The sequence below is a fragment of the Chiloscyllium punctatum genome, chromosome 44 (assembly GCF_047496795.1).
Source record: "Chiloscyllium punctatum isolate Juve2018m chromosome 44, sChiPun1.3, whole genome shotgun sequence".
NCBI classification, from domain to species: Eukaryota; Metazoa; Chordata; class Chondrichthyes; order Orectolobiformes; family Hemiscylliidae; genus Chiloscyllium; species Chiloscyllium punctatum.
The window spans coordinates 20,076,008-20,100,768 of record NC_092782.1 but is presented as its reverse complement, the minus strand read 5'-3'; the positions used below and the strand labels follow the sequence as shown (position 1 = coordinate 20,100,768).

General features: G+C 44.9%; 1 protein-coding gene across 3 annotated transcripts in view; it reads right to left on the bottom strand.

Annotated features, from left to right (window-relative positions):
- The window catches only part of LOC140466786 (dynein axonemal heavy chain 3-like), a 601,941-nt gene that overhangs the window by 297,559 nt on the left and 279,621 nt on the right, over positions 1–24,761 (bottom strand). For all 3 annotated transcript variants that reach the window (XM_072562421.1, XM_072562422.1, XM_072562423.1), the window contains one exon: positions 7,387–7,539. In XM_072562421.1, coding sequence (XP_072418522.1) covers positions 7,387–7,539 — 153 coding nt within the window. The remainder of the gene's footprint in view (positions 1–7,386; positions 7,540–24,761) is intronic.

Genomic DNA, 24,761 nt, shown 5'->3' with positions numbered 1-24,761 from the left:
TCTCGGTATAAAGCCTTAATCTTTTGTTTCATAAGGGGTCATTTGTTATATAGTTAAAACCTTATTTTAAATTTTTGGGCATCAGATTAGATTAGATTAGATTACTTACAGTGTGGAAACAGGCCCTTCGGCCCAACAAGTCCACACCGACCCGCCGAAGCGCAACCCACCCATACCCCTACATCTACCCCTTACCTAACACTACGGACAATTTAGCATGGCCAATTCACCTGACCTGCACATCTTTGGACTGTGGGAGGAAACCGGAGCACCCGGAGGAAACCCACGCAGACACGGGGGGAATGTGCAAACTCCACACAGTCAGTCGCCTGAGGCGGGAATTGAACCCAGGTCTCTGGTGCTGTGAGGCAGCAGTGCTAACCACTGTGCCACCGTGCCGCCCTTTGGCCAGACTGGCACTTATTGGTCATCTCTGGTTGTCCTGGTGGTGATCTCCCTTCACAAACTACTGAACGAATTTCCATGTTGGTGTCATCAGAGAAATTTAGGGCATTAGTCAGTGAAGTTCAGTGGAATTCCCTGCCCAGTGAAGTCATTGAGGCTTTCTCATTTAATGTTCTTAAAGCTAAGATAGATCATTTTTTGGATGGTAAAGAAATTAAAGGTTATAGTGCGAGGGTGGGTAAGTGGGGCTGAGGCTATGGAAAGATGAGCGATGATCTTATTGAGTGGTGAAGTGGGCGAAGGGCTCCTAGTTCTTATGTTCTTATGAAGGAGCAGCAATACTGACTCAGTGACAGTGAGACAATCTCAGGGATGATGATTCTGATCAAATTACAGGTGGTTCTTCTATAACACATTGGTTGCGTTCTTGTGCAACCCCGTATTATAGAAAAACCGTGTTTTAGAAACAGCGTTTAAAGTGTTGGCAGTGTAATCATGCTACAGCCAACACATGTTTTAAACATTCACACTTTGGAAACAGTGTCCCTAATTCATCAGTCACCTTATAGCAAATTCACGTTAACGAAACGTGCAGTATAGCAGAATGACCTGTACAATGATTTTCTTTTTATTAATTTAGAAGATATGGGCATCACTGACTGGGCCAGTACTGATTATAAATCCCTGGTTGCCCTGAGGAAAGTGCTGGTGAGCTGCCTTCTTGAACTGATGCAGTCTATTTGTGGTAGATACATCTACATGGAAGGGCGTTCCTGGATATAGACCGAATGACAGAGATGGTTAAAATCAACTGGGAGAAAGTGAGGACTGCAGATGCTGGAGATCAGAGTCGAGCGTGGGGAGCTGGAAAAACATAGCCGGTCAGACAGTATCTGAGGAGCAGGAGAAACATGATGAAGGGCTCTTTCTTGAAACGTCGATTCTCCTGCTCCTCGAATGCTGCCTGACCTGCTGTGCTTTTCCAGCACCACACCAATGACAGTGATATTGACCCAATGACAGTGATACTGAATCAGTGATAGTGACACTGACCCAGTAATGATGATACCGCACCAATGGTGGTGATGCATTGGAATTTGATTCTTCAAAAAAATAAAATGACTTTCAAATGTTCTTGCCATTTCCCATTGGCACTTGCCTGCTTTTGTAATACAACTGAGAGATGTTGGCACTGCCCTGTGTGTTGCTGTCTTTCTAAATGGGGACATGAGCTACAAGTGCACAGATTGACCTACAGCTAGATTTGGTGGACTGACCGATCCCTTGACATGGGCTGGGAACTGGTGCAGAAGGAGACACAATTGCTCTCAAGTAAACAATACCCAAAAGCATATACATCAGGGAATCAATTTCTTAAAGTTTTCAAAAATGAAACTATTGGATTTTTTAATAAAGTAACAAATGAGAGGAATATGGTTGGCAACATGTATATGAACTTCCAAAAGGCCTTTGAAAAAGTGCCACAGTCAACGCTTACCAACAGAATCAAAGACTGTGTAATAAATGGAACTGATCTAGATTCAGAAGAAATTGCCTAACAGAGAAACAGAATACTGGTAAGATTTGTTTTGGACTGGAGATAGGTATACAGTGGGGTTCAATGACTCCAAGGTCAGAATTAGCACCAGTACTTTTCCTGATTTTTAAAAATTCAACAAATGTGAGTGTGATGGCCACAATTTTAATTTTACAAAACTTATAAATGTTGGGAACTGTGATGAGCATACTGATAGGCTTCATGGGCATGTTAATTTGCAAGATTATCTGTTAATGTTCTCAGTTACAGTATGAATATTTCAATTCCACGAGTTTCACTTACAGTCAACTGTTTCTTTGGAAATACAAAATACTTTCTGGAATTCTACGTAAACAGCATGGCTGGACATCTCTTCATTGACAGTTTTAGTCACCTTTTTAAAACTTTAACGCAGACCTGACCTACCCTTTACAAACCCATGCTGACCCTCTCTGCTTAGCTGAATATCTTCAGAGAGTTCAGTCATCCCAATGATGAGTTAGTTCCTAATAACAGAAGCTAGGCTAACTCTGGTTCCCCTCCTATCTTCTCTTATGGAGCAGAGCAACACAACAAATTTCTGAATTGCCAAGTATGATTCCTAAATTGAGAATTTTGGAAGATTATAATTAGGGCAATATTCTCACCTATTTCTTTGACATCATTAAGATTACCTAGGACATAGGACACAGAAAAAGGCCATTTGGCCTGATCAATCTACCTCCATGTCTTTCCTCACGACACCTTTTCCTGTCTTTTCTCTAAACCTAACAGTGTAACCATCTTGTTACACTTGTCTGACTTCTCTTTAAATGCATGGAGTTTATTCACTCTCTATAATCTTGAATTCCACATACTCACAATTCTGGGTGAAGAAGTGCCTTCTGAATTCCTGATTGGATTTTTTGGGGACTCTCTAACACTGATGGAGTCTCATTGTGCTTTTCCCCACAATAGGATGCATTGTCTCTGTGCATTCCTGGACCTCTCCATCTCCATCAATGATGACTGACTCAACACTGATTCCTACAGCTACCTGGATTACACCTCCTCCCACCCTACCTCCTGCAAAAATGCTATCCCATATTCCCAATTCCTCCGCCTCCACCGCATCTGCTCCCAGGAGGACCAATTCCACTACAGAATACAACAAATGGCCTCCTTCTTTAAATATCGCAATTTCCCCTCCCACATGGTTGATGATGCCCTCCACCTCTGCCCTCGAACCCCACCCATCCACTCGCAACAAGGACAGAACACCCCCCTGGTCCTCATCTTCTACCCCACCAACCTCCACATAAATCGCATCATCCGCTGACATTTCGGCCAGCTACAAATAGACCCCTATATTTCTCTCCCCACCCCTATCCACTTTCTGCAAAGACCATTCCCTCCATGACTACCTAGTCAGGTCCACACCCTCCCAAAAACCCACCCTCCCCTCCTAGCACCCTCCCCTGCCACTGCAGGAATTGCAAAACCTGCGCCTACACCTCCCCCCTCACCTCCATCCAAGGCCCCAAAGGAGCCTTCCTCATCCATCAAAGTTTCACCTGCACTTCCACACATGCTATTTACCAAATCCGTTACTCCCGATGTGGTCTCCTCTACTCTGGGGAGACTGGATGCCTACTTGCAGAGCGCTTCAGAGAACATCTCTGGGACACCCACACCAATCAACCTCACTGCCCGTGGCTGAACATTTCAACTCCCCCTCCCACTCTGTCGAGGACATGCAGGACCTGAGCCTCCTCCACCACCACTCCCTCACCACTCGAGAAAGAACGTCTCATCTTCTGACTCGGAACACTTCAACCCCAGGTCATCAATGTGGACTTCACCAGTTTCCTCATTTCCCCTTCCCCCACCTCACCCCAGCTCCACGCTTCCACTTCAGCACCATCCTCATGACCTGTCCTACCTGCCAATCTTCCTTCCCACCTATCCGCTCCACCCTCCTCTCTGACCTATCACCTTCATCCCCACCCCCATTCACCTATTGTACTCTTGGCTGCCTTCTCCCCAGCCCCCTTGTACTTATCTCTCCATCCCTGAGGCTTCCAGCCTCATTCCTAATGAAGGGCTTTTGCCTGAAACATTGATTTTCCTGCTCCTCGGATGTTGTCTGACCTGCTGTGCTTTTCCAGCACCACTCTAATCTTGACTCTAATCTCCAGCATCTGAAGTACCCACTTCTGCCATGCATTCTCTCTGTACCCACTCCATCAAGGCCTTTCACCATCTTGAGTTCTCTGTTTGGTCAGTCATCAGCCTTCTGTTTACAACCTCTTCCTGAAGTGTTAGAATACACATTTTGGTTTTCTTTTTCTTTCATGTGATGCAGTTATGGCTGAATAGCATTTATTACCCATGCCTTATTACCTTGAGTTCCTGGCAATGAAGAACCTCCTCTGGAAGACCATACGCAAGGTGAACACAGTCCCAGCAGGCTGAGTCTGAATGCCAGTCGGTGTATGATAAAGTCCTTACATGGGCTTTAGTTCCTCAGTTAGCAATGGGATGGGAGGGCAGTGTATGAACCTTCCTGTCCCCGAATTAATTAGGGTCTCTACACAGTATCCTCTCATCCAACTGATTAGCAATTGAACCTCCAACTGTCCAAATGTGCCTGAGGGAGGGCATTAAATTCCCTCTATTGCTTGAGGCAATTTCACTGTGAGTGGTACCATGACTTGGACTTATCCAAGCTTGGCTTGAAAAGTGCTGAAAATGTGTTGCTGGAAAAGCGCAGCAGGTCAGGCAGCATCCAAGGAGCAGGAGAATCGACGTTTCAGGCATGAGCCCTTCTTCCATTTTCAGCTCTGATCTCCAGCATCTGCAAGTCCTCACTTTCTCCTTTGGCTTGAAAAGTGGCAAGTAACATTGACAGCACACAAATGCCTGGCAATTCCAATTTCCACCAACAGTGTAAGATTAAGGGGTTTTAAAATTAAGCCATCTATGGATATTAATGGTTCTTTTTTTAAGGGGGGGAGGGTGAGGTGTGACGATGTTGCTCCTTTAACAAGGTTATGTTGTCCCTGGGTTTCTTCAAAAGGGGTTGTAAAAGGCAGAGGTTCCAATTTGTCTGGGTTAGGGACTTTGCTAATGGCTAACAGATACGGCCTAACGAACAATCAGGGAAAAGGGTATTTAGGTTTTTGTTTCCAAACTTCTAGAATGAAAGGGGAGTGGCCAATTCTCCCAATTCAGGGTTTTAAAAAAAAATGGTTTGGTTGGTTTCAGCAAATAGCCTCTTGGAAGCTGCTGGTTAAAGGCAGCTGCTGGGGAAAAAAAAAGGTTCCCTGATTCAACAGAGATTTCTGGCTGACTCTCTCTCTCTAACATGTCTCCTGTAAAAACCTGTGTTTGAACTTACTTTTTTTTGCCAAGGGGTGTGTTCATGGGGATGCAGGAAATTGGAGCAGCTCCTTTGTTAAGTTGTGGGGATATTATGTTGGTTGGGTTTTCAAATAGTTGTTTTTCTAAATTCTGTTTTCTTTTGCTTGTGTTTCATTTGGTGGTGTGTAAATAATTTCTGTTTTCCTTAAAGCTGAGTGGTTTGACCAGCTGGGATATGTATCTTACATCTGCCTAAACCAACTAAAACAATTAGGGTTTGGGCTACCTTCTTAAAAATGCTTTGAGAGGGTCTGGCTCGGTCCAAAACATACTGCAGCAGGTAATATGATTCCTGACACCGCAATACCCCTATCCACAATTCAGGAGTGTGATGAAATACTCCCCACTTGCTTGGATGAGTGCAGCTCCAATAACACTCAAGAAGCTTGATACCATTCAGAATAATGCAATCTGCTTGATTGACATCACATCCACAAACATTCAACATTCAATCCCTTTATCACCAATGCACAGGAGTATCAGAGTGCTCTATCTATTAGATGCACTGCAAAAACTCATTTATTCTCACCATCTCCTGTGGTTCCACACATAGACTACCATGGTGATCTTTAAGAAGCTCCATTCTCTCCCTAGTTACTCTTTTGCCCTTAATGTATTTGTAGAATCCGTTTTGATTTTTCATAACCCTATTTGCCAAAGCTATCTTGTGTCCCCTGTTTGCCCTTCTGATTTCCCTCTTGAATATTCTCCCAGCTGCTCTTATACTCGTCCAGTGATTCACTCGATCTCAGCTGTCGAGACCTAAGATAGGCCTCCTTCTTTTTCTTGATCAGAGCCTCAAATTCCCAGCCGTCCACCATTCCCTACACCTGCCACAGTTGTTAGACCTCAACTCGAACATTATGACCAGTTGCAGATGCCACATTATAGGAAAGCAGAATTCAGAAGTGTTTTACAAGACAAGTTTCAGGAATGAGAAACTTCAGTGATGAGGATAGATTGAAGAGGTTGGGAGTAAACAAGGCTGAGAGGTGATTTGATAGAGGTTTTCAAAACCATGATGAGGGTGGATTGAGTACATAGGCAGAAACTGTCTCTGTTCGTAATGGAAAAAGAATGAGAGGATTCAGATTTAAAGTGCAAATGAAGCAAGAGTGATCTGAGAAGGGCTTTCTCACACAGTGAGTCGTTATGGTCTGGAATATGCTGCCTGGAAATGTGGTGGAAGCAGGTTCAATTGAGGCATGTAAGAGGATATTGGATGGGTGTTTGGACAGAATGGTGCTCAGGGTTATGGGGGAAAGACAGGAGTTGATACTAGGTCATGGTCTCCAAGCACATTTGTTAGGCTGGATGTCCTCCTTGTACACTGTGACAATTCTGTGACTCTGCACTTCCAGAAGGACAAGAACAGCAAATATATGGGAATACCACCACCCACTAGTTCCCCTCAAAGCTACTCACCATCCTGACTGGGAAATATATTGGCATTCCTTCACTGTTGGTGGGTCATGTCCATCCTGAATTCCATGCTGGAATTCCCTCCCTAAGAGCACTGCAGGTCTACCTACAGTACGTGGACTGCAGCAGTTCAAAAGGCAGCTCACCACCACCTTCAAGGGCAACTAGGATCCAGTGATAAATGCTGGGCCTAGACAGCAGTACCCATGTCCCATGTACAAATCATTTAAAAAATTGCATCTTTTTAAACAGCTTCTGATAACATCTCCGCTCCTGACTATGCTCCTGGACCTCCCAGGCCAAGTTCAGTCCCTCCTTAATGAGTACAGTCACTTGCTGTCAAATACCTCACCGGCACCATCTCTCTGTCAACAAGTCTGTGGTTCTCTAATGACTGAGCAAAAACTGGTATCTGACCCTGTGAGGGCAAAAACCGATTACTGGCCCTGTGACAGGGCAAAAAGTAGTACCTGACCCTGTGAGAGGGACTGGATACTAACTTAGTGACAGGGCAGAGGCTAGATATTGACCCTGTGAGAGAGCAAGGGCTGGTTGCTGCCTCTGCGAGAGGGCAGGGACTGGATACTGACCTGGTGAGAGGGTTAGGGCTGGTTACTCACCGCTGAGACAGCTGCAGTCCAGTATACAATGCTAGATGCCAGCACTACTTGGCCAGGCCAGTTCAGCACCCACTCCTTTCTTGAAGTGCTAGAGTAAGCAATGATAGCCTGCAGCATTACTTCACCCAAGGAGCTCTTCATTCCCTTTTCCACCTGAACATTAAAGAGATGACAATCAGTATTAATATTTCTTGATTAAACAATTTCCTGGATTTCATTAACACATGATTCAAATGACAAGACTCCAAAAACCAACTGAACAATTCCCCTGTACACTTGCCTGATAGAGATTATTATTTGATATAAATTTCCCTTGTGGTGCATTACCATTTACTCTGGGACTCTGGGTTACTATGATAACACATACTTTTCCATCATGTTGCAGTCTGGAGCAATGGCCCAAACTGCAGAGTCTCCTTTATGTCCTGTGGCTGAGTAATAATCTCTCCTGCACTTCCTGCCTGCATTGGGAGGAGTAACAAATCCATCTGGCCTTGCTGTGAACACTGATTTTGAACCTCAAGTCCCAGAGTGAGGCTTTCGTCTCAGATGACGGAATAGTACTGCACCACAAACTTCTTTTAAAATTCCATGATAACCCTCATATGTATAATTCAATTTAAACAACATCATTTATCAGAATTTTGCATCAGTGTTTACTGTGGAAAAGGACATGGAAGATATAGAATGTAGGGAAATAGATGGTGCCACCTTGAAAAATGTCCATATTACAGAGGAGGAAGTGCCGGATGTCTTGAAACACATAAAAGTGGATAAATCTCCAGGACCTAATCAGGTGTACCCTCGAACTCTGTGGGAAGCTAGGGAAGTGATTGCTGGGCCCTTTGCTGAGATATTTGTATCATCAATAGTCACAGGTGAGGTGCCGGAAGACTGGAGGTTGGCAAATGTGGTGCCACTGTTTAAGAAGGGTGGTAAGGACAAGCCAGGGAACTATAGGCCAGTGATCCTGACCTCGGTGGTGGGCAAATTGTTGGAGGGAATCCTGAGGGACAGGATGTAGATGTATTTGGAAAGTCAAGGACTGATTAGGGATAGTCAACATGGCTTTGTGCGTGGGAAATCATGTCTCACAAACTTGATTGAGTTTTTTGAAGAAGTAACAAAGAGGATTGACGAGGGCAGAATGGTGGACATGGTCTATATGGACTTCGATAAGGCGTTCAACAAAGCTCCCCATGGGAGACTGATTAGCAAGATTAGATCTCATGGAATACAGGAAGAACTAGCCATTTGGGCACAGAACTGGCTCAAAGGTAGAAGACATAGAGTGGTGGTGGAGGGTTGTTTTTCAGACTGGAGGCCTGGGACTAGTGGAGTGCCACAAAGATCGGTGATGGGCCCTCTACATTTCATCATTTATATAAATGATTTGGATGTGTGCATAAGAGGTACAGTTAGTAAGTTTGCAGATGACACCAAAAGTTGGAGGTGTAGTGGACAGCGAAGAAGGTTACCTCAGATTACAACAGGATCTGGACCAGATGGGCCAATAGGCTGAGAAGTGGCAGATGGAATTTAATTTAGATAAATGCGAGGTGCTGCATTTTGGGAAAGCAAATCCGAGCAGGACTTATACACTTAATGGTAAGGTCCTAGGGAGTGTTGCTGAACAAAGAGACCTTGGAGTGGAGGTTCATAGCTCCTTGAAAATGGAGTTACAGGTAGATAAGATAGTGAAGAAGGTGTTTGGTATACTTACCTTTATTGGTCAGGGTATTGAGTACAGAAATTGGGAGGTCATGTTGCGGCTGTACAGGACATTGGTTAGACCACTTTTTGAATATTGTGTGCAATTCTGGTCTTCTTCCTATTGGAAAGATGTTGTGAAACCTGAAAGGGTTTAGAAAAGATTTACAAGGATGTTGCCAGGGTTGGAGGATTTGAGCTATGGGGAGAGGCTAAACAGGCTGGGGCTGTTTTCCTTGGAGTGTTGGAGGCTTATAGAGGTTTACAAAATTATGAGGGACATGGATAGGGTAAATAGGCAAAGTCTTTTCCCTGGGGTCGGGGAGTCCAGAACTAGAGGGCATAGGTTTAGGGTGAGAGGGGAAAGATATAAAAGAGACCTAAGGGGCAACTTCTTCACGCAGAGGGTGGTATGTGTGTGGAATGAGGTCCCAGAGGAAGTGGTGGAGGCTGGTACAATTGCAACATTTAAAAGGCATTTGGATGGGTATATGAATAGGAAGAGTTTGAAGGGATATGGGCTGGGTGCTGGCAGGTAGGACAAGATTGGGTTGGGATATCTGGTCAGCATGGATGGGTTGGACCGAAGGGTCTGTTTCCATGCTGTACATCTCTGTGACTCTATGACTCTATTTCCTGATAAATCTCTTTTGCTCAGAGTCAATGTCACAGTCACTGTTCTTATTACTAGCTATCTGATGAAGGAGCAACGCTCCCAAAGTTTGTACTTCCAAATAAACCTGTTGGACTATAACCTGGTGAGGGATTTTTAGCTTTGTCCACCCCAGTCCAACAGCAGCACCTCCACATCGTTATCCTCTGTTCAGGTGATCATTCTCAGCTTCAGAATAAACTGTGGCAGCACCAAATTCAAAAAAATGTGAGAGGCAGTTGAATATGATTAATCACCATAAGATTGTCAAAATTTGCTCACTTCAGGGTTTGGCCATCTGTAGTCTCTGTAATTAATTACTGTATTAATACACGTCAAATTCCGATTTGATAAATTTCATGGAACTTTAATTTTTTAAAGATCTGTTCCTAACCTATTCCAGATTTTTTTTTCAAAAATGTCCATTCATTCAAACTGCCAATGAGAAATTAGAGAGAATGACAGCAATGGAACATTTATTGACTTTTTAAAAATAATTTGTTCACTCTATGTAGGTCTCATTAACACTTCTTTAATAATTTATTCCAGCACTTTCCGCTGACAAGGCCCTGTACAGCTGCTATAAAGTGTTTTTATTCCATTCCCCTTGCAATACATTCCATCAATTCCATTGATCTTAACATTTAAGAAACATTTAGATGTACATTATGTTGCTGAGGCACACAAGGGTATGGGGCAACTACTGGAAATTGGGATTAGATTAGTTTGGTGGCTGTTTTTGACTGTCACAGACTTGATGGGCTGACAAACCTTTTTCTGTGCTGTGGACTTCGATATGGTTGTCCAAGATTGTGATACATTCCACAGATTTCCAAGTTTGCAGTCAGGACAGTCTACTAATCCAAACATGTCTATATCATCTTATTGATTTGATTATAGAGTCATAAAGTCATAGAGATATACAGCACTGAAACAGACCCTTTGGTCCAACTCCTCCATGTGGCCCAGAAATCCTAAACTGACCTCGTCCCATTTGCCAGCATTTGGCCCATTCTTCTTTATATATCACTTTCTCTGGCTGCTTATTCCACACACTCATCACCTTCTGCGTGAAAATGTTGTTCCTGAGGTCACTTTTAAATCTTTCCCCTCTCACCTTAAGCCTACCCCGCAGAAAAGACTTTGGCTATTCATAAATTAGAAGACAAGTAATAATCTCTTAACTGGGAGAAAATAGAATAGACCTTGTTAGCTTTGATAGGTGAAATAAAAAAAACAATAAAAATCAGCAATTTCTTTTCTCAACTGTACAGATTCCCAGTTGCACCAATTTTCACCTCAGCAGCTGGTCTTTAACACACTCTATTCCCTGGTTATTTTGCTCCATACTCTTGTCAACCCTGTCTACTGGTATACAGAGTTCTGACTCGCACCAAATTACAACTGCAAAATAATTGATAATTATTGAGACAGACATTTTCAGTTGAGAGAAAGTTAACTGTCACAGCCAGTCTGTTTATGTTAACTAGCTTGTAGTCTTCTTTAAAGTTTAAATTTGGATTCTAATTTTTTTTTAGATTAGAATACTTACAGTGTGGAAACAGACCCTTCGGCCCAACAAGTCCACACCAACCCTCTAAAGAGCAACCCACTCAACATTATGGGCAACTTAGCATGGCCAATTCACCTAACCTACACATCTTTGGATTGTGGGAGGAAACTGGAGGAAACCCACGCAAACACAGGGAGAATGTGCAAACTCCACACAGACAGTTGCCTGAGGCAGGAATTGAACCCAGGTCCCTGGTGCTGTGAGGCAGCAGTGCTAACCACTGTGCCACTGTGCTGCCCACTTGTTAATTATAATTTCAGCTGGATAAATGCTGACCAGACAAATCCCACTTGTTCCAAATCCCTGACGCTGTTTGGACGTTAGATTCAGAAAGTGCTCTACCCCCGTGAAGTCCTCAGGGAATTTGCAGGTTAAAGTTGCTTGGATGTTCAGGAATTGTTCAAAAAGGAAGAAAGGAATCAAGCCAATCATTACACAGCAGTCAGCCTAAGCCATGTGGTGGGAAAAGTATTGGAAAATATTGAAGTGACAGGTCAAATCTTCATTGAGGAAGAGACAATGAAGTAAAAACAACCTGGATTTGTTCAGGGAAGGCAGTTTTTTTGTTTAGAAATCTGATTAATTGATTGACTTTCTGGAGGGGGTAACAAGGAGTAGTTGGAGTAGTGCATTTGATGAATTATAGCAAGACTTTTGACATGGTCTCAAAGGTAAAAGCTCAGGTGAATTCAAAAAGTAGGAATAGACTGGGCATTTTCTGAGTGACAGACAGTAACTAGTAGGCTACAGTTAGTGGGGATCAGTGCTTGGACTCCAACTATTCATAATATATATTAATGATTTAGATGAGGGAAGTAAATGTAATTTCTCTCAGTTTGCAGGCAACATAAAACTGGATGGGAGGCTGTGAAAAGGATAGAACATAGAACATTACAGCGCAGTACAGGCCCTTCGGCCCTCGATGTTGCGCCGACCTGTCATACCAATCTGAAGCCCATCTAACCTACACTATTCCATGTACGTCCATATGCTTGTCCAATGATGACTTAAATGCACTTAAAATTGGCGAATCTACTACCGTTGCAGGCAAAGCATTCCATACCCTTACTACTCTCTGAGTAAAGAAACTACCGCTGGCATCTGTCAATGATGCTTCAACATGCTTTGGACAGCCTGAATGAAAAGGCAAATACATAATATATATGGATAAATGTGAGGCTATCCACTTTGGTAGCAAAAACGGGGAGGCAGTTTGTTATCTGGATGGCAACAGTTTGAGGAAAGGGGAGGTGTAACAAGATCTAGGTGTCCTTGTAAACCATTTGTAATATTTGCGCCACACTAATACCAGGCAGTGACTACCTCCAATAAGACAATCTAATCATCGCCCTTGATATTCAATGTCATCACCATTCCTGTCATCATCAACCCTCACGATGTTGATAGTGTTGAACCCACTATCATCATCATGAGGGCTACCATTGATCAGCAATCAACTGGACTCACCACATAAACACATGGCTACAAGAGCAGGTCAGAGGTTAAAACTCAGCTCCTGACTCCACAAAGCCTGTTCACCATCAACAAGGCACAAGTCAGGAGTGTGATTGAATACTTCCCCATTTGCCTGGATGGGTGCAGCTTTTCAACAACATTCAAGAAGCGTGACACCATTCAGGAAAAAGCAGTCTGCTTGATTGGCACCACATACACAAACATCCACAAACATCCACTTCCTCCACCACTGACACTTAGAAGCAGTGTGTGTAGTATCTACAAGATGCACTGCAGAAATTCACCAAAGATCCTCAGACAGCATCTCCAAGTTCACAACCATTTCCATCTAGAAGGACAAGGGCAGCAGATACATGGGAACACCACCGACTGTAAAGTCCCCTTCAAGCCACTCACTGACTTTGAAGTATATCACGGTTCCTTCACTATCATTGGGTCAAAGTCCTGGAATTTCCTCCCTAATGATATTGTAGATTATCTACAGCATAAGAACTATAGCTGGTTAAGAAAACAGCTTATCACCAGGGTAACTAGGGATGGACAATAAATATGGTACAACCAGTGATGCCCACATTTCATGAGTTAACAATATAAAAATGTTGCTTGCAGGTGCAGCAGGTGGTGAAGAGGCAAATGGTATATTGGCCTTCACAGGAATACAGGAGCAAAGATGTCTTGCTGTAATGGGTAATGGTCTTGGTGAAACCATTCCTGGAGTATTGTGCGCAGTTTTGGTCTCCTTATCTGAGGAGGGATAATCTAGCTATGAAGGGAGTGCACAAAAGTTTACCAGACTGATTCCTGGGATTGCAGGACTGAACTATGAAGAGAGACGGGATCAGTTAGAACTATATTTCCTGGAGTTTAGAAGAATGATGGGAGAACACGGTGGCACAGTGGTTAGCACTGCTGTCTCACAGCGCCAGAGACCTGGGTTCAATTCCCGCCTCAGGCGACTGACTGTGTGGAGTTTGCACATTCTCCCCGTGTCTGCGTGGGTTTCCTCCGGGTGCTCCGGTTTCCTCCAACAGTCCAAAGATGTGCAAGTTAGGTGAATTGGCCATGCTAAATTGCCCATAGTGTTAGGTAAGGGGTAGATGTAGGGGTATGGGTGGGTTGCGCTTCGGCGGGGCGGTGTGGACTTGTTGCGCTGAAGGGCCTGTTTCCACACTGTAAGTAATCTAATCTAATCTAAACACATAGTAAATAGAACATTCTAACAGTACCAGACAGGATAAATGCAGGAAAGATTTTCCCTATGACTAGATTGACCAGAACCAGAGTTACTGTTTAAGAACATGGAATTGACGATTCAGGACTGGGATGAGGAGAAATGTCTTTACTAAAGCATGGTGAGTCAATGGAATTCTCTGCTGCAGAAAGTGGCTAAGGCCAAAACTTTTCAAGAAGGAGTTAGATATAATTTTTAGGGCTAAAGGGATCAAAGGGTATGGGGAGAAAGTGGGAACAGGGGACTGAGTCGGATGATCAGGCATGATCATATTGAATGGTGATGCAGGCCTAAAGGGCCAAACGGCCTACTCCTGCTCCTATTTTCTATGTTTCTAACTAGGTTCAAGTTCAATTCAAAATTTGTTCAAGGACAGGAAGCAAGAGATTATGGCGGAAGTGGGTACTGCAGATGCTGGAGATCAGAGTAGTGCTGGTAAAGCACAGCAGGTCAGGCAGCATCCGAGGAGCTGGAAAATCGACATTTCGAGCAAAAGCCCTTCATCAAGATTATGGTCAGCTGTTCATTTTGTAAATGGAAAGCTGCTTCACGAGGTTTCCATCGGTTTGTGATTTCTGCATTAATAATCTTGGTGTGAACATGGGAGGATAATTGAGAGATAGCAATTGGTGCTATTGTTGACAGTGAGGAGGAAAGCTGTAGACTACAGGAAGATCAATAGTATTGAAGGAGACAGGGGCAAATGGAATTTGGAGATGTGTAAGGCAATGCATTTGGGGAAGGCTAACAAATTGGGAGATAGACAATTACTAGCTGGGTATTGAGAATTGTGGAAGAACAGGAAGTCAGATCCATAGGTAGCAGGAAAAGTTGACACGGTGCTTAAGAAGGTGATTGGACATTTGCTTTTATTGGCTAAGGAATAGAACAAAAGAGCTGAGTGGGAAAATGAGAAATATAGACTATAGCTCGACAGTTCTGGTCACTACAATATAGAAAAGATGTGATTGTACTGTAGAGAGTAAAAGCATGATTAATGAGGATATTGACTGGATCAGGGAAATTTAGTAGGAAGGTATGATTGGATGGTTTGGCCTTTTTCTCAATTTGGAGTAAACATAGAACATAGAACATAGAAAAATACAGCGCAGTACAGGCCCTTTGGCCCTCGATGTTGTACCGATCCAAGCCCACCTAACCTACACTAGCCCACTATCCTCCATATGGTAAAAACAATGACTGCAGATGCTGAAAACCAAATACTGGATTAGTGGTGCTGGAAGAGCACAGCAGTTCAGGCAGCATCCAACGAGCAGCGAAATCGACGTTTCGGGCAAAAGCCCTTCCTCCATATGCCTATCCAATGCCCATTTAAATGCCCGTAAAGAGGGAGAGTCCACCACTGCTACTGGCAGGGCATTCCATGAACTCACGACTCGCTGAGTAAAGAATCTATCCCTAACATCTGTCCTATACCTACCACCCCTTAATTTAAAGCTATGCCCCCTCATAATAGCTGACTCCATACGTGGAAAAAGGTTCTCATGGTCAACCCTATCTAAACCCCTAATCATCTTGTACACCTCTATCAAGTCACCCCCAAACCTTCTTTTCTCCAATGAAAACAGCCCCAAGTGCCTCAGCCTTTCCTCATAGGATCTTCCTCCCATACCAGACAACATCCTGGTAAACCTCCTCTGCACCCATTCCAGTACCTCCACATCCTTCCTATTGAAGGAGGCTGAGGGAAGATTTATTTGACATGTAACATTATGATGAATCCAGAGAATGGGCATAGGAATAGCCTATTCCTCTAGGCAGAGGGATCCATAACCAGTGAATAAATATTGAGAGTTAGAGGAACAGGGGCTTGAGGGGATTTGAAAAATAATGTTTTCACCCAGAGTGTGATAGGGATCTGGAAATCACTGCCTGAAAAGGTGATAGAGACAACTTCATCGCGTTTTAAATAAACATTGAAATGTGCACTTTAAGTGACTACAAAATTACAGACAAGGAGCTAGGCCTGGGATTGGGCTGATCATTCCTGTGAGCCATTAGAGATATGGAGGGCCAAGTGGTCTCCTTCTGTGGGGTAAATCTCGGATTATGATTCTTGATGCGGAACGTTGTCTTCACAAATATAGCAACAAGTGAGTGTCAGTGGGTGGCATGGTGGCCCAGTGATTGGTACTGCTGCCTCACGGCACCAGGGACCCAAGTTCAATTCCAGCCTCAGGTGACTGTGTGGAGTTTGCACATTCTCCCCGTGTCTGCGTGGGTTTCCTCCGGGTGGTCCGGTTTCCTCCCACAATCCAAAGATGTGCAGGTTAGGTGAATTGGCCATGCTAAATTGCCCTAGTGTTCAGAGATGTGTAGGTTCGATGAGTTAGTCAGGGGAAATATAGAGTAATAGGGTAGCGGAATGGCTCTGCGTGGGTTACTCTTCGGTGGGGACATGTTGGGCCAAATGGCCTGTTTCCACACTGTAGGGATTTTATGAATGAACACCCCTTTGAATAGAGAATATCACTCGAAGCAGTGCTTGAAATTTCATCCTCCTGGTTGCTGTTACAGGATGATGTCAGGACAAGCATCAGCCACTGAAACATTCATTTTTAGTTAAGTGGCAGGATGTGGTTGCTGCTGTCTGAGAAGGTGGCAATGAGAGGTGGCAATGAACTACTGCAATACATGTACAATACCGTTCGGAAGGAAGTTCCAGGATTTTGACCAAGTGACATTGAAGGAATTTCCAAGTCAGGATGGTAAGTGGCTTGGAGGGGAATTTGCAGGTTCCCGTGTATATGCTACCCTTGTCTTTCGAGATGGAAGTACTTGTGGGTTTGGAGATGTTGGCCAAGGATCTTTGATAAATTCCTGCAGTGCCCCTTGTCGATAGTACACACTGCTGCTACTGAGTGCCAGTGGTGAAGGGAGTGGATGTTCATGTATGTGTTGCCAATCAAGTGGGCTACTTTGGTGCTGAATAGTGTCAAGCCCCCTGAGTGGTGTTCAAGCTGCACCCATCCAGGCAAGTGGGGAGTATTCCATCTCAATCCTGATTTGTGCCTTGGTGGACAGGAGTCAGAAGGTAGAGTCATCGCTGCTGGATTCCTAGCCTCTGATTGACTCTTGCGTCACTGTAGTTACATGAATGGCCTAGTTCAGTCTCTAAAAAAGAAAGAACTGCAGATGCTGTAAATCAGAAACAAAAACAGAAGTTGCTAGAAAAGGTCAGCAAGTCTGACAGCATCTGTGAAGAGAAACCAAAGCTAACATTTCGGATCTGCTGACCCTTCCTCAGAAGTTAGCTTTGATTTATCTTCACAGATGCTACCAGACCTGCTGAGCTTTTCCAGCAACTTCTATTTTTGTTTCCAGGTCAGTTTCTGCCCCTAGGATATTGATAGTGGGGGATTCAATGATGATAATTTTTTTGAATACCAATGGATGCTGGCTAGATCCTGTTTTGTTGGAGATGGTCATTATTTGGCACTTTTAGATGAGATTCCCTACGGTGTGGGAACAGGCCCTTCAGCCCAACAAGTCCACACCAACCCTCTGAAGAGTAATTCACCCAGACCCATTTCCCTCTGACTAATGCACCTAACACTATGGGCAGTTTACCATGGCCAATTCACCTGGCCTGCACATCTTTGGATTGTGGGAGGAAACCAGAGCACCTGGAGGAAACCCACGCAGACACGGGGAGAATGTGAAAACTCCACACAGTCAGTCACCCGAGGCTGGAATTGAACCTGGGCTCCTGGCGCTGTGAGGCAGCAGTGCTAACCACTGAGTCACCATGTCGCCCTTTGATTATGCAAATGTTACTTGCCACTTATCAGCTCAAGTTAGTTCTTGCTGCATTTGAACATGGACTGCTTCAGTATCTGAAGAGTCGTGAATGGTACTGAATATTGTGCAATCATCAGTGAACATCCTTCTTAGGATGGGGGGGGGAAGGTCGTTGATTAAACAGCTGAAGATGGTTCAGCCTGGGACACCACCCTGCAGAGATGTCTTGGAGCTGAAATGACTGACCTCCAACAACCACAACTATTTCCCTATGTGCAGCTATGACTCCAATTAGCGATGACTTCTCCCAATGACTTATGGTAGCTTGGGCTAGAAATATAGATGAAGAATACCTCAAACCTGTGAGGATTAATCTGGCAACAGGATCTCTCATGGGCTGTCATGGTGCTAACTTTGTGTCTAAGAAATAGACAAAAGATCTCAAATCTTACCCCAGACAATTACTGACAGCCTGGGAAGTGAAGTTCTCATCAAAGTGGCCATGATGAACTTTGTGATAGAATGTTTAGAACATATTGTGCCTTCATTAAAAGACAATAGAACCACTCTGATTGGAAGGGATGTAGTTTGATGCTGGTGAGTCAGATGAAGCTGAACAAATGTCACAATATGCATTTACAATAAAGTGCCAATTGTCTTATTATATAGCATTTGCTGCAAGTTGGTTTTATTACATGAATAACGACTCAACACAAAAGACCAGCTAAACTCGACTGCGTTTCGAGTTTATGGTGACAGGAAGATGAAGAGCGATTGCTGAGATTGTGTTTAACAAAAATCTCAGTCTGGAATGCTTCCAAACACTGGTTCTAAAGCTCAATGTCATGAATAGTCCCAGATGGTGTTAAAAGCTGTTGTTGACTACACAAACACAGTGAAAACAATCAAGCTAATGTTTGCAATTCCTAATTAACGTAATTTGTTTCCTCAGCAATTAGTCCCCCTTGTATTTCCATTGTGTTAAAATCAGGATCCAACCACTGAGTCATTCTCTTGCAAGAACTGTGGAATTTCTCCTCCCTCAACCTTCTCATCAGCTTGACTTCATGGCAGTGTTTTGACTTCCATGTGAATAGATCATAGTTTTAAGCTCCTCTTTAGCTCAGAATCTCAGTTCAACTCCCACTTCAGTGCAGTCGCCCCTTTGGAAATATGTCAGATATTCTGCTGATAAACAAAGGCTTGAATATCAAACATCTCACAACACCACTTAAATTTTAGAATCCCAACAGTATGGAAACAGGCCATTGAAACCACCAAATCCACACTGACCTCCAAAGAGCAACCACCCAGACCTATTCCCATACCCATGTAACCTTGTATTTCCCATGGCTAATCCACCTAGTCTACACATCCCTGGACACTAATGGTAAGTTAATATGGCTAATGCACCTAACCTGCACATGTTTGGACTATGGGAGGAAACCGGAGCACCCAGAGGAAACCTACACAGACACAGAGAGAACGTGCAAACTCCACACAGTTGCCCAAGGCTGGAATTAAACACCAGTCCTTGGCACTGAGGCAGCAGGGCTAACAACTGAGCCACCATGCTGCAAGGGTATCGTCCTGGAAAAGACTTGGCCCCAGTCAGTGCTCAATGCAGTTTCTGGTAGTTTACTCTGCACAAACTAGCTGTTATATTTCACATTGAAATAATACTCCAACAGGACTTGATTGGATGTGATTTGAATATTATGAGCACTACAAAGGGCTCAGAAGCCTTATTTTGCCTTTCTTCTTTGAACAGATTTATAAAAAACAAAATCTAATCCAGGGGTGGTAGTAGTTATGTCAGTGGACTAGTAATCCACAGAGTCAAAAGGTGTGGTGCTGGAAAAGCACAGCCAGTCAGGCGGCATCCAAGGAGCAGTTCAGGCAGCATCCGAGGAGCAGTAAAATCAACGTTTTGGGCAAAAGCCCTTCATCAGGAATATAGACAGAGTGCCTGAAGGATGGAGAGATAAACGAGAGGAGGGTGGGGGTGGGGAGAAAGTAGCATAGAGTACAATAGGTGAGTGGGGGAGGGGATGAAGGTGGTAGGTCAGGGAGGAGGGTGGAGTAGATAGGTGGAAAGGAAGATAGGCAGGTAGGACAAGTCATGGGGACAGTGCTGAGCTGGAAGTTTGGAACTAGGGTGAGGTGGGGGAAGGGGAAATGAGGAAACTGGTGAAGTCCACATTGATGCCCTGGGGTTGAAGTGTTCCGAGGCGGAAGATGAGGCATTCTTCCTCCAGGCGTCTGGTGGTGAGGGAGCAGCTGTGAAGGAGGCCCAGGACCTCCATGTCCTCGGCAGAGTGGGAGGGGGAGTTGAAATGTTGGGCAACAGGGTGATGTGGTTGATTGGTGCGGGTGTCCCAGAGATGTTCCCTAAAGCACTCTGCTAGGAGGCATCTAGCCTTCCAATGTAGAGGAGACCACATTGGGAGCAACAGATACAATAAATGATATTGGTGGATGCACAGGTGAAACCTTGATGGTTGTAGAAAGTACCTTTAGGGCCTTGGATGGAGGTGAGGGGGGAGGTGTGGGCGCAGCGTTTGCAATTTCTGCGGTGGCAGGGGAAGGTGCCAGGACGGGAGGATGGGTTGTAGGGGTGTGTGGACCTGACCAGGTAGTCACAGAGGGAACGGTCTTTGTGGAACGTGGAAAGGGGTGGGGAGGGAAATATATCCCTGGTGGTAGGGTCCGTTTGGAGGTGGTGGAAATGTCGGTCTTTCCTGGACCTCTCCATCTCCATTAATGGGATCAACCGACTTGACACTGACATTTTGTACAAACCCACCGACTCCCACAGCTACCTGGATTACACCTCTTCCCACCCTACCTCCTGCAAAAATGCCATCCCATATTCCCAATTCCTCCACCTCCGCCGTATCTGCTCCCAGGAGGACCAGTTCTACCACAGAACACACCAGATAGCCTCCTTCTTTAGAGACCGCAATTTCCCTTCCCACGTGGTTAAAGATGCCCTCCAACGCATTTCGTCCACATCCCGCACCTCTGCCATCAGACCCCACCCCTCCAACCGTAACAAGGACAGAATCTTCGCATAAACCAAATTATCCACTGAATAAAACCCCCCACCACCAGGGATATATTCCCCTCCCCACCCCTTTCCACCTTCCGCAAAGACCGTTCCCTCTGTGACTACATTGGGGAGACTGGATGCCTCCTAGCAGAGAGCTTTAGGGAACATCTCCAGGACACCCGCACCAATCAACCACACCGCTCTGTTGCCCAACATTTCAACTTCCCCTCCCACTCTGCCGAGGACATGGAGGTCCTGGGCCTCCTTCACCGCCGCTCCCTCACCACCAGACGCCTGAAGGAAGAACGCCTTATCTTCCGCCTTGGAACACTTCAACCCCAGGGTATCAATGTGGACTTCACCAGTTTCCTCATTTCCCCTTCCCCCACCTCACCCTAATTCCAAACTTCCAGTTCAGCACTGTCCCTATAACTTGTCCTACCTGCCTATCTTCCTTTCCACCTATCCACTCCACCCTCCTCCCTGACTTATCACCTTCATCCCCTCCCCCACTCACCTATTGTACTCTATGCTACTTTCTCCCCACCCTCACCCTCCTCTCATTTATCTCTCCATCCTTCAGGCACTCTGCCTGTATTCCTGATGAAGGGCTTTTGCCCGAAACGTCGATTTTACTGCTCCTCGGATGCTGTCTGACCTGCTGTGCTTTTCCAGCACCACTCTAATCTAATCTCTGATTTCCTGCATCTGTAGTCATTGTTTTTACCCAGCATCCAAGGAACAGGAGAGTCGGCATAAGGTCTTCATCAGAAATGTGTGTGGGGGGCGGTGGGGGACAAGGGGGCTGAGAGATAAATGAGGCGGGAGGGGGGGTAGGGATGGAGGGAAGGTAGTCAAGATTAGGAAATCACAGTGGGTCAGGCAGCATCTGAGGAGTCCTCATTCCTGATGAAGGGCTTTTGCCCAAAACGTCAATTTTCCTGCTTCTCGGATGCTGTCTGACCTGCTGCGCTTTTCCAACACCACTCTGATCTAGACTCTAATCTCCAGCATCTGCAGTCCTCACTTCTGCCCTGGGGGGAAGGTAGCTGGGAATGTGATAGGTAGGTGGAGGTGGAGGGAGATGGTGATAGGTTGGAGAGAAGGATAGAGTGGATAGGTAGGAAGGAAGATAGACAGGTAGGACAGTTCAAGAGGGCAGCGCCAAGTTGGAGGTTGGGTCTGAGATAAGGCGGGGGGAGGAGAGATAAGGACACTGGTGAAATTGACGTTGATCCCATGTGGTTGGAGGGTCCCAAGGCAGAAGATGAGGTGTTCTTCCTCCAGGTGTCAGGTGGCTAGGTTTTGGTGGTGGTGGAGGCCCAGGTCTTGCATGTCCTTGATGGAGTGGGATGGGGAGTTGAAGTGCTCGGCCAGAGGGCAGTGCAGTTGGTTGGTGCATGTGCCCCAGCCTTGGACCACCAGGGATATATTTCCTTCCCCACCTCTATCTGCGTTCCGGAGAGACCATTCCCTTTGTGACTTCCTTGTTAGGTCTATGCCCCCCCACTCCTCCTCCCCCCCCCCACCAATACACCCTCCTTCCCCTGCCACCGCAAGAAGTGCAAAATCTACACCCACACCCACACCTCCCCCCTCAACTCTGTCCAAGGCCCCAAATGATCGTTCCATATCCAACAGAGATTTACTTGTATGTCCACACACGTCACCTACTGTGTCTGTTGCTCTCGATGTGGTCTCCTCGACAGGATGCCAAATGGAGGAACATTTCAGAGAACATCTCTGGGACATATTAACTAAACAACTCCACTGCCCTATGGCTGAATACTGTAACTCCCCCTCCCACTCCACCAAGGATGTGCAAGTTCTAGGCCTCTTCCACCGCCAAAGTCTAGCCACCGATGCCTGAAGGAAGAACACCTCATCTTCCACCTTGGGATCCTCCAATCACACAGGGATTTCCCCAGTTTCTCCATTTCCCCTTCCCCCTACCTTATCCAATATTCAACTTTCCAACTTGGCCCTGCCCTCTTGAACTGTCCATCTTCCTTTCCACCTATCCGCTCCACCCTCCACTCCAACCTATCACCATCTCCCTCCACCTTCAACTACCTATTGCATTCCTAGCTACCTTCCCCCCAGCCCCATCCCTCCTCCCATTTATCTGTCAGCCCCCTTGGGCTACCCTTACATTACTGATGAAGAGCTTATGCTCAAAACATCAACTCTCCTGCTCCGCGGATGATGTCTGAACTTCTGTGCTTTTCCAGCGCCACACTCTTCGATGCAGTAATCACACAAAGGGAGGCAAGCAGCCAATTGGCTTTGTATTGATGATGGGCTTAGTTACCCTCACCCCTCACCCTTTGGTCATGGCCCGGGGGTGTGGTTAACGACCCCCTCATTTCTGCCCTCACTGTCCAGTCACTGTCCAGGGATTCATTTTTTCCCCTATGGACTCTTGGACAATTCCGTGGTACAATTTCTGTTGATGGAGGTTTTCTTTTGAAGAAGTGACCCATCTTATTTGATGCAAATGGCTAAAGCGTTTTGAGTGTATAGATTGTCAAAAGACCTCTGAGGTGTTTCAAGTGAAGCCTGTTCCAGTCTGGTAAAAATGCTGATTGACTGATGGAGAACGAGGTGGCGAGAAATAACAGGTCCTGTTTGAATGACAGGGAAGGTTTGGATTGGTGTATCCTGGTGATTAGCCCATTTCTGTCATCAGATTTGGAATTGGACTCTGAGGGTGTGTGATATTACAATTTATTAACATTAGAAACATAATCAGATTTTGCAAAGGATGTGGGTGAATGTTGCTATGTAAGGACTTTGGGCACTTGGAGTAACCTTGCGATGATGTCACAGAGTTACACATCACTGGGTATAAACAACACAGTGTGGGTGGAGTTAGATCATTCTACACTAGACTAAACGAGATTAAATGACATTGTTCTTTGGAAAATATAGAGTAAACACAGGCATGAACACATGAACAAGATAGTTTAGTCCTTACCTGATGTCAAAGCCTGATATATCTGTAATTACCATTTACAGGAGGATTTAGTTTCAATGTACAACTAATGGAGTTACTTTGAAATCCAGGCCTAAAGATAATCCTTCACTTTGCCTTCTACTCAACCAATCTGCAAAGAGTCCAAGCTCATAGTGTGGCATCAACCCATATGGGAAAAGAGGAATGTACAGGAAGATGTAGATGAGTTCATGGAATAGATAGGGAACTGATATGATTTAAGTTGATGGGAAGAAGCTCAGAGAAATATTCTGAGGCGAAAACAAAGGTTGGGGATATCTGTGTCATTGAAGGATGTGGTGTGTGTTTGAGAAGAGAGATCTCAAGGGATCAGTGACAGATTTCCTTGATCGATAAAGTATAGGCCATTCACATCTTGGATTTTATTGAGGATAAGAGTAAAGTCGTACTGAGAAACTATACTAAACACCAGCTAGACCACACAGTAAGGAACACAAAACAAGAGGCTAGCCTTTCAGCCCTTCAAGCCCGTTGTGCCACTTAGTTTGATCATGGCTGATCTGTATCTTAACTCCTTTATCCCACCTGGGTTCGAGAACCACCAATACTGTACCACAACCATTTTGCCCTCAATATTATTTTGAATGCGCACTACACCCCCTCCAGCGCCGATATAGTCCTCCCCAGGTGTAGTGTCCAGAACTGAATCCAATAATTTCTGATGGGAATTTAACCAGAGCTCGGTCCAGCTGTGATAATAATTTTACTCTTTGTAGTCAAGCTTTCTTGAGATAAAGGCCAGCATTCCATGTTTCGCTTGAATTAGTGTTTGAGTTCTGAGTGCAGTTTAAGTGCCAGCTGAGAACCATAGAGACATATCAGCTCTGGATAGCAGTAGTGATGGGAAACAGATAGAGATTAATACAGGGCTTTGGGGATCATATTGGAAGAGTAGGATTAGTT